The sequence below is a fragment of the Pantherophis guttatus genome, chromosome 11 (genome assembly GCF_059756535.1).
Source record: "Pantherophis guttatus breed Tessera chromosome 11, ASM5975653v1, whole genome shotgun sequence".
NCBI classification, from domain to species: domain Eukaryota; kingdom Metazoa; phylum Chordata; class Lepidosauria; order Squamata; family Colubridae; genus Pantherophis; species Pantherophis guttatus.
The window spans coordinates 19,369,554-19,380,463 of NC_142073.1; the positions used below are offsets into that span (position 1 = coordinate 19,369,554).

The 10,910-nt window shown below is 41.6% G+C and overlaps 1 protein-coding gene across 4 annotated transcripts in view; it reads left to right on the plus strand.

Annotated features, from left to right (window-relative positions):
• Positions 1-10,910, plus strand: part of DUS2 (dihydrouridine synthase 2) — a 63,401-nt gene that overhangs the window by 12,266 nt on the left and 40,225 nt on the right. For all 4 annotated transcript variants that reach the window (XM_060681574.2, XM_060681573.2, XM_060681575.2 and 1 more), the window contains exons 8-14: positions 799-864; positions 1,045-1,115; positions 1,350-1,436; positions 2,620-2,788; positions 4,956-5,077; positions 5,910-6,053; positions 10,293-10,380. In XM_060681574.2, coding sequence (XP_060537557.1) covers positions 799-864; positions 1,045-1,115; positions 1,350-1,436; positions 2,620-2,788; positions 4,956-5,077; positions 5,910-6,053; positions 10,293-10,380 — 747 coding nt within the window. The remainder of the gene's footprint in view (positions 1-798; positions 865-1,044; positions 1,116-1,349; positions 1,437-2,619; positions 2,789-4,955; positions 5,078-5,909; positions 6,054-10,292; positions 10,381-10,910) is intronic.

The window sequence follows — 10,910 nt, forward strand, 5'->3', positions numbered from 1 at the left end:
TAAAAAATAAAAGCAGGTGGAGGTTGGAGGAACTGAAGGGGGTTGCAAAAGGTAGCAGGGCATGAGAATGTTGAGTGGAGTTATGTCAAAAGTGTACAGGTGTCACAACTAAATGATATTTTTTTTTTGCTCGCTTTTTGTTATCAGTGGCTAAGATACTGAGCTTGTCGATCGAAAGGTCGGCAGTTCAGCGGTTCAAATCTTTAGTGCCGCATAAGGGGGGGGAGCTCCCGTTACTTGTCCCAGCTTCTGCCCAACCTAGCAGTTGGAAAACACGTAAAAAATGCCAAAAATAGGGACCACCTTTGGTGGGAAGGTGACAGTGTTCTGTGCGCCTTTGGCGTTGAGTCATGCTGGCCACATGACCAGGGAGACGTCTTCGGACAGCGCTGGCTTTTCAGCTTTAAAACGGAGATGAGCACCGCCCCCTAGAGTCAAGAACGACTAGCACATACATGCGAGGGGAACCTTTATATTTACCTTTAACACTTAATGGCACATGGGAACGTATTCAAGCTTCCCCTGTTCCTAATTCAGAGTTTGTCTGGAGGATCAGGCTGAGCCCAGAAAGATTTGTATACAGCTTGCAGGTAGAATTGTGGACCTTGTTTGTGAGAAAAACGCAATAGGAAATCATTTTAAGAGTCATTTAGCTTGTTTATTACTTGGTTGAGAACTTGTGGAGAGATGACTCTTCCTAATGGAGAAATAATCTTTTGCAGTATTCACCTACGTTTTCCAAGCAATCATTCTGCATCTCTGGTTCTTAAAAAACTGCTGTTGTTTCCTGTTCTTTAGATTCTGACTACGCTCATCAATGGTGTATCTAAGCCAGTCACCTGCAAAATCCGAATTTTGTCATCGGTAAGAATATATTACAGTATTTCAGATATCGCATGTCTAAAAAAAAAAACAACCCTATCCCTAAAAAAAATGTGCATACTTATTGTGTGGAACCTCATCCACATTTAGTTTCAGAAAAGTTAAGTAACAAACTTGGGGTGAGTGTTGAATGTTTCACCCCCACCTCCCAATCATTTTCAGGATGAAGAAACGCTAAGATTGGTAAAGAGGATAGAGCAGGCTGGAGTTGCTGCAATTGCCGTTCATGGAAGGTAAATAATTCTACATCTGAAAAGAAAAAAAAAATATTGTGAGTCCTTACATCATAAAACCCTTTGAGCTGGAATTGGTAGAACAGGCTGTACTGCAAAAAAAAATCCATGATGGTGCAGTGGTTAGAATGCAGTATTGCAGGTTAACTCTGCCCACTGCCAGGAGTTCGATTCCGACCGGCTCAAAGTTGACTCCCCTTTCTTGCTAATCCCTGATCTTTTTCATTTTTGAAGGAAGAAAGAAGAGAGGCCTCAGCACCCTGTCCACTGCGACGTGATCAAAGCCATCTCCGAGGCAGTTTCTATCCCAGTAATAGCCAAGTAAGTAGAACAAATTCGCTCTTAAGGCAGGCAAATCCAATCTTGGTGCAAACAAGCTGCACGGATCGACAAAGCGCATTGTGAACATAAATGTTGCTTCCTCTGCAGTTAAGCAGAGTTTCGGACATCTGCTATATAGGTAGCCCTTGTTTTTCCCCCCCAAGTTTTTTATTTTTTATTTTATTTTACAAACATATCAATGCATGAACAGTGTGGCGTCTGAGTGTCACACATTCTAATATGAATAAAACTAGTAGAATTAATCATAGATATTACATTCAATCAACTTATATATTTCTATTAATAATATACATTTTGTTGTGACCCAGGCCGGCGTAGTTGATATTAAATGCAAAACAGTTCCAAAAAACAAACAGATTTTATTAAAACAGCTGAGAATTAACTCATTCTCAGCGTATTCTAAATTAAATGAAAGTAAAGTCCTCAAAACACCAGTCTTTAGTTTATCGCTGACCTCTGAAAATGACGTTGAGAGATTTGCTTCTTGTTTCACTGTATTCATTTCTTGTTGGCATCTTCTGCTTCTGAACTTTTGCCAAGAAAAGCCTTTGGCAGTTTGCCTAATTATCCCAAGGTCAGTGATAAACTGTGGAATGGTGTTTTGAAGAATTTGCTTTAATTTACTTTGGACTACGCTGAGAATGAGTTAATTCTCAGCTGTTCTAATAAAGTCTGTTTGTTTTCTAACTGTTTGTATTTAATACGAACTACTTGGGCCTGGGTCACAACAGCCTGCGGTGTCAAACAACACGGCAGTTCGCTCGCGTGCGCCATCTGCACATGCTTGTGGCATCAAAAAAACAGCGATATAGGACGGGATTGTGTCCAGATGGGTGGGCAAGCCCACCCACAAGTCACCACTACTGTTTCATCCGAACCGGCTGAATCCCACCTCTTCACCAACTAATCTCAACTCTCCTTCCATCTCCCACAGCATCCCGATACGATCCCTGATGTAGCTTCCAGGATAGGAAGCGAAAAGTCTTGTTTTTCCTCAAAAAATAAAAATAAAAACCAGTCTGGTTGCTTTTTCAAAATAAAAACCTCTTTTGGTACAACTGTGATCTGGATAATTGAGACTCTTCATAGACACAACATCTAACCTGCCATTTGCACCATGTTCGTGCTGCTGCTAATGCATATCATCTTTTTCTTATTTCAGTGGAGGATCTCATGATTTCGTCAAAGCGTATTCTGACCTTCGGATCTTCCAGGAGGCAACCTCGGCATCTTCCGTAATGGTGGCCCGGGCTGCCATGTGGAACCCCTCTGTCTTCAGGAAGGAAGGACTTTTGCCCCTGAAGGACGTCATGCAGGAATATATCAAATACGTATGCATCCTTGATAGCAGTCTCTTAGGAAAAACAAAAACCTTAATTATGTCTTGTGTGCAATCTCATGAAACCATGGACCCCCATTTTGGGGGGTTTCATAACTGCAGATCCTGCAGCCCTATACCGGTATTTAATGACAACAACTGAGACCAAAATGTATGTTTTTAAGCGAGACATTTGTTATGTGAGTTTTGGCCCATTTTACGACTTTTGTTGCCACATTTGTGAATGTGGAATCACCGCAGCTGTTAAATTAGTAACACGGTGGTTAAGTCAAACTTCCATATGATAGCTATTGTGGTTTAGGCATTAAGGTATTTGCCTGGCACTTGGGAGGTTCTCATCTGCCCTCAGCCATGGAAACTCCTTTGATGTCTTTGGGCCAGCCCAGCCTGTTTTATAGGATTATTGCTGTAGGGCTGAGGAATTCTAGGAGTTCCTCAAGTCTTTAAATCCACAAGTTGTCATCTTTTCCTCCTCCATCTTCTCTGAATCTTCACGCCGCCCGGGTTCGGGGCTCAGGACCCTGGACAGCACCCTGGTATCCAGGGAGCTGGTATATTGTTTAATGCAGATTCGGGTTAACATCAGAGTTCCAAGTAACACCCCCAACGAAAGAAGACTCCAAGGCTTGAAGTTCCTCAAAGTTCCATTTTATTAGAGATGTTATATTGGCACATCTGGGAAAACCCGAATCTGAAAGCTTCCAGTTTTCCCCACCCAAAGAAAAGTTCAAGTCCCTGCCCAACACCCACATGTCCATCACATGGTCCAATCCAAGCACCATCTCAACTGGGGATGCCTCCCAGTTCCAGCCTTCCAGGTGCAGAGCAAGATGTCCTTGACTCTCTTGAGAAAGGAATGTTATTATGATATATATATCACCCCTGCTCCATACAATCCCCCCTCCCAGTTTCCCACAGTAGTAAACGTGGCAGGTCTGAAGATCCAACGAAAAAGATGGCTTCCAGGCCTGACACAAGTCTTAAAAGTTGTCAGGTTTGGAGATCCCCTGTTGTAGGGAAAAAAGGAGAAGAAGCTCTGTGTAAGTCTCCTTGAGATCCTGAAGGAAAGGTGGCATATAAATCTAATCAGAAATAGATATTGTATTGAAGGGAAGTCTGTCCTTAATGGAGTAATTGTTCCCCACCTGTCAGCTACACAGTTTATCCAGTGTCGATCTCTGATACGAGGGAGAGATGACTTCTTTAGTGCCAGGTTTCTCACATACTGTATTTTTTGGAGTATAAGACGTACTCTTCCCCCCCCCCCCCCAAGAGGGTGAAAATTTGGGTGCGTCTTATACACTGAATGTAGCCAAAAACGTGAAGCACAGAGGCAGCGATGGTCTGTGACAATACCTGCAGCCTGGAACAGCTGATTGGGGTATTCTGGGAAGCTGATCCACCCTCCAATCAGCTGCTTGTACTGAATCAGGCTGCAATAATGTGCTGAAGCTGATCTGGCTGTTTTCTATTTGCTGCAAGGACTCACATCCAGAAAGCACACACAAGTAACTGATTCAGCAGGATTCAATGACTTCTCTTTATATATAATATAACACATGAAGTAAATATACAATATCAAGAGCAGGTGTTCCAACGTGGTAGTAAATTCAAGCAAAACACAAGCAGAGGAGAGGAGTTTCAGTTTCAGTTTTGAGCAGCAGACTAGTTTACAGTTCAGCACAGACTCAGAGCTGCAGAGATAAGCCACGCCCAGGCTCCTTGCTGTCTCCTTGTTGCTCACCCAGCAAATACTGTTTCAGTTTCCAAACAGTCCTCAACTTTATCACACACTGACAGGATGCTAGCCAGATGAATACCGATGGATGCTGGTAGGCAGAGGCAGAATTTTTTCTTCTTATTTTCCTCCCCAAAAACTAAGGTGCGTCTTATACTCCAGAGCGTCTTATACTCTGAAAAATACGGTATTTTAAAATTTCCTGCAATTCAAAAGAGTTGGAAATCCGCCTTTCTTGAAATGAATGAGAATTGGGTTTGAAGGACTGGCCAGGCTGTGTTAATGAGGTCTAAAATGAATATGGATATCTTCTTCGTTTACAAAAAGTTAGAGACAAAATTTGAACTATTTGAACTTTCTTATTCTAAAACTTTTCTTTCTCCATTGTTAAAGCGTTGTTATTCATCTTGTTTTCCCTTAGGCAGTGAGATACGATAATCATTATACCAATACAAAGTATTGCTTGTGCCAGATGTTAAGGGAGCAATTAGAAAACGCACAAGGAAAGAAGCTTCACGCTGCACAGTCTTTACAGGAAATCTGGTAAGGGCTTTTTACTTTAATTAAAGTGTCCCTGGATAAAGCCAAAAACGTAAAGTACAGCAAAAATGCAAATGTATTAAAATATTCATTAAAAGTTTTTAATATAAAAACTTGGCACTTTTGTTTACATCTTGTTTTAAAGCACGCTAACCGCCATTGCTGGAAGAAAATCTACTACTATTCTGTTAAAATAATTCTAATCTTCATATCACTGGTGGAATTTAATCTTACTTATTTTATTCATCTTATACTATTCAAAGTAATATCAAAACCTAACGTAAAATTATCAAGAGTTCTTTTGAATACCACTTGCTCTGTTTGCTTATTTGTTAAATGTATATGCTGCCCATCTTGCTGTAAGAGGCAGCTTACAACGAAGTAAAAGCAACAAGGCAAACATTAAAACATTAAAATCATACATGTTAACATTAAAATTGATGTTAGTTTTTTTTTTTATCGGAAAACCCCTAAAGACCTGAAAAGCTTAACTGTAAGACGTTGAATCTACGTGAAAACAACATTTTTATTCAACACTGCTCAGAAGTAAGTCTTTAAGGAAACCTCTTCCCAAGTATAGTAGTGGCCAAAATTGTGGAAACCTTTTGGGAAAAGTGAATTTTTGAGGTTTGATGGCTAATAACACCACTTTTTTGGGGGAGTTTCCAGATAATCCTATTCCACTGCTAGAATGGCCTGGGAATAGCCCAGACCTTAACCCAATTGAAAATCTATGGAGCTGACTAAAGAAACTTGTGAGTCAGAAGCGGCCCAGCAATAAAACCCAGTTAATAGAAGCCATCATTCATTGATTTTTTTTTTCTTTTTTCATTAGTGAAGTTTTCGATATGAGTAGTTTCTTCCAAGAAGCATCTGATTTACTGGAGAAGAAAAAAGTTTCGCTACAAGTCAAGAGCCCAAATAATGATGATCACACTGAAGACACAGATGTCATCAAGATGGCAGTTAGGTTTGATAAGTAAGTGAGATAATTAGCATCCTCTGATTCTTTTAAATACTAAAGATTGAGAGAGCTTCTGGGTTACACTAAGCCATAGGCTGTTTAATCTTGGTTTGATAAGGCACAATTGCCTGTGTTCAAGCACCACATTAAGCCACGATTTTAATTGCACTTTGCTGAGGAATATATCGTTGAGTTGCGTTCACACAATAACACAAGTGTGGTCTTGCAGTGTCAAATTAGGCTCAAGCCAGCACAGTTTGCTCCGAAGTTCATTTCTCCCGTATTTTATGGAGAAATGTTGAATCCTAAAGTTGCCCATATTAAGGAAAACTAATGAAAACCGCTGATATTTTAAAATCAGCCTTTGTAAAATGTTGATAATAAAAATCTATTGCAAAGGTCAGGTTGAAATATACTGTTACTGAATATAATATGAATATATTATGACCATGGAAAGGATCTTGGGCAGGGGTGAAATGCTCCCGGTTCGGACCGGATCCGGTAGCGATGGCAGCGGGTGGTTCGGAGAACCAGTAGCAAAAATCCCTGCGCCCCCATGCTCAGCTGAGCCGCGTGATCATCAGAGGCTTTTTTTTAACTTTTAAAAGCATTTTTTCTACAACCTCTTCAGCCGAAAAAATGCTTTTAAAGTACTTTTGCTTTTAAAGTAAAAAAAAAAAATGCCTCTGATGATCGCCCTGCTCAGCTGGGATCGTCAGAGCCTTTTAAAAGCATTTTTTTCTACAATCTCTTCTCCTTAGTTCTAAGTTGCTTTTCTCCTTGATTAGTTTGCACCTATTGCTTCTTGTCCTGCCCTCAGGTGCTTTGGAGAAGAGCTTGACTCCCTCTTCTTTGTGGCAGCCCCTGAGATATTGGAAGACTGCTATCATGTCTCCCCTGGTTCTTCTCTTCACTAGACTAGACATACCCAGTTCCTGCAACTGTTCTTCATATGTTTCAGACCCCTAATCATCTTTGTTGCTCTTCTCTGCACATACTGGATACTAAAATAACCAGATTTCTGCTAAACTGCCTGTCGGGTTTCGATGCTATCTCAAAATAAATGAACTTCCAAACTGCCGATCTTTAAGGAAATTTTCCCTTTATTCGAGCACAGCAATCTGATCCTGACTCTTTTCGCGGTCAGTACTGACCTTTGCCCCCCAATCCCTCCCTTTCCAATCCCCAATTCTCTGCTTCTCATTGGCTATCTTCCAAGTCACTTTCCTGATTCCTTTTTCGTCAGGTCACAGGAATGTCTCCCCCCTCCCCATCTCCGAGGAGACCGAATCTTCAAAGGGATTTAGCAGGCAAAAAGTTCAGGCTTCTCCTCCTTTTTTTATGTCAGTTCTGAGACGCTGACACTGCCGACTTGCTTGAATAGTGGTCCTTACAGTCTCATAAAGCTAGGGTTGAGTTTCACCGTGATGTTTCATTACCTTCCATATGTTGGGAGATTCTCATTCATCCAGGTCCCAAAGATGTTTTTTGAAAAGGCAACTGGACTTTGCTTTTCCTTTGAAGACGGTCCTTCCAGCTCTATTCTGATAGTTTGATTATTAACCTAAGAAGCAGTCATAAGACTGGATCAACAGTTGATCCAAGAACTTTAGCAAGTCAGTAGATTTGAGATGACCTTTTCTGATGTAGATCAGTGCTTCTCATGTTCAGCAACTTTTAAGAACTGTGGACTTCCAACTCCCAGAAACCCCCAGCTTACAACAGTGGCCAAAATTGTGGAATTTTTTTGGGAAAAGTGTATTTTTTTAAAACTAGCTAATAATACCACTTTTGTTTGGAGTAGTACCATAAAATTATGTATCAATGGAAAGATACTTTAATCAAGAATGTCATGCAATAACTTTTATGAAGGATTTGCTATTAGAATAGCAGTTACAGTATAAAGAAGAAAAGTGAAACACGTAGAAGGAACGAGATATACAAAAATGATCACCATTTTAGTGAATACTTAGTTGGGTAACCTTTAGCATGAATGACGGCCTTACAACATCTCCCATGGAGTGAACCAAGTCTTTGAGTTCTGCAGCTGTTCTAATGTGAAACCAAGATTGAATGACGGCTTCTATTAACTGGGGTTTATTGCTGGGTCACTTCTGACTAACAAATTTCTTTAGTCGGCTCCATAGATTTCCAATTGGGTTTTAAGGTCTGGGCTATTCCCAGGCCATTCCAGCAGTGGAATAGGATTATCTTGAAACTCCAAAAAAAAGTGGTGTTATTAGCCATCAAACTACAGGCACTACTGTAGCATGCTTCTACACCTCTTAAAGTTGGTGAGCTTGAGAAACACTGAGATGGACTACTGAGGATCATTAGGGCCACATTCAGTCCATCCTGGGCAAAGATGCTTGGCATTCACTTTTTATCCTTGCAAAAATTGCAAGCCAAACTACGTGAAAAGTCCTGGGTGCGTTCTTTAGTATCTCCAGTTTAAAGGACCAAGTAGGAAGTGATTGGCTTGTCCCAGGGGTTGGCAACCTTAAACACTCAAAGAGCCACAAAGGGATAGGATAGGATGGAAGGGACCTCGGAGGTCTTCTAGTCCAACCCCCTGCCCAGGCAGGAAACCCTACACCACTTCAGACAAATGGTTATCCAACATCTTCTTAAAAATTTCCAGTGTTGGAGCATTCACAACTTCTGCAGGTCCTAACCTGAAGCCCCCCCCCATTCAATTCTGAAGCCGACCGGAAATCCGGTTCCCCCACCATAGAGTCTCCTCCTAGAGTGGCATCCTTTTTCCTCTATCAACCGGAAATCCGGTTCCCCCACCATAGAGTCTCCTCCTAGCACGGCATCCTTTTTCTTCTACCTGTCCTAACCTAAAGCTCTATCAATTATGGAGCCGACCGGCGACAGGGAGCCGCAGCAGAGGGATGAAAGAGCCACATGCGACTCCAGAGCCATGGGTTGTTGACTCCTGGCTTATCCCAAAGGTGCTTTTTCAAAAGGCAACTGGATTTTCTTGGGTTTTTTTTTTTTCCTTGAAGAGGTTTTGCTTCTCATTCAAGAAGCTTCTTCAATTCTTCTTCTTGGATGAGAAGCGAAACCTCCTCAAGGAAAAACAAAGTCCAGTTGCCTTTTGAAAAAGCACCTTTGGGACAAGCCAATCACTTCCTGCTTGGTTTCGAAAAAGCACCTTTTGGGTTAACCTCCGTAATTCCACTGCCCTTCCCTATGATTAGGATAATCCATTCTGATCATTCGTTTCTTGGGTTAATTTTTTTCAATCCGCCCTTCGGGGTTGGACCAAATCAAAAAACAGATTTCACAGGAACACTAGCACTATATTTTCTTAATAGACTGTAATAACAGTCTCTTGCAAATCTGAATGTAAGCTCTCCTTCTGCTTAAAAAGGTAAAGGTTCCTCCGCACATGTGTGTTAGCCATTTCCGGCTGTAAAGGGCAGTGCTCATCTCCGTTTCAAAGCCGAAGAGCCAGCGCTGTCCGAAGACGTCTCCGTGATCATGTGGCCAGCATGACTAAATGCCAAAGGTGCATGGAACGCTGTAACCTTCCCACTAAAGGTGGTCCCTATTTTTCTACTTTCATTTTTTTTACGTGCTTTCGAACTGCTAGGTTGGCAGAAGCTGGGACAAGGAACGGGAGCTCACCCCATTACGCGCCACTAAGGATTCGAACCACTGAACTGCCGACCTTTCGATCAACAAGCTCAGCATATTAGCCACTGAGCCACCGCGTCCCTCTCCTCCTGCTTAGGCCCAGTAAACGTACCTTATTCTAAAGCACTGATTTTGTTCCTGAAAATCAGCATCTTCTCCAGGGGTGGGTTCTACTTACCTCCGCTACTGGTTCGCAACAGGAGTGCGCGCATGCACAGATCGTTCATGATGACATCTGGGTGGGTGGGCGGAACCTCCTGCCACCGTTGCTACTGGTTCGCAAGAACTGGACCGAACCGGGAGCAATCCACCATTGATCTCCGCATTTCAACTTTTTTTCACCTCTCAGAAGAGCAGGACTAGCAGAAGCTTCTTCCCGTCCTCTAGTACAGTGTTTTCTGAACTTGGCAACTTCAAAATGTGTGGACTTCAACTCCCAGAGTTCCCCAGCCAGGCTGCTGACTTGAGAATTCTGGGAGTTGAAGTCCACACCTCTTAAAATTGCCCAATTTTAAAAACGTTGGTGTAACAGATTGGACTGTTGAAGATGATTGCAGCCCCTGGCCTAGAGTGAGTATTTATTGTTTTCTTTTCTTTTTTCCTCTTCAGACGAGAGTATCCCCCACAAATTACCCCCAAAATGTATCTTCTGGAATGGTGCAGGAAAGAGAAGCTGATTCAACCTGTTTATGAAACAGTAAGATGCCGCACTGCAAAATTCATTTGTTTTAAACCATACCTTCCTAAAGGGAATCTTCTTCATATATATGTGTGTGTGTGTGTGTGTGTGTGTGTACAGTTAATATCTCGGGTTTCTTCCCGTGTAATTGTAAACATATCCTTAAAAGGGTAGTAGCGACGTTTCGACGAAATCGCATTCGTCCTCTTCTGGCTGAAGTTCTCGGTTTGGTGCTTATGGGCAAACTTTTTTTTTTTGTTTTGTTTTTTTTGCCCATAAGCACCAAACTGAGAACTTCAGCCAGAAGATGACGAATGCGATTTCGTCGAAACGTCGCTACTACCCTTTTAAGGATATGTTTACAATTACACGGGAAGAAACCCGAGATATTAACTGTACACACATATATAACCGTGAAAACTTACATACATACATACATACATACATACATACATACATACATACATAATACTTTTTTAGTCAGGGTTTTTTCCTATGTAGATCAAGTTGTTTACATGGCCATAGTGGGGTGATATCTCAAATCACCA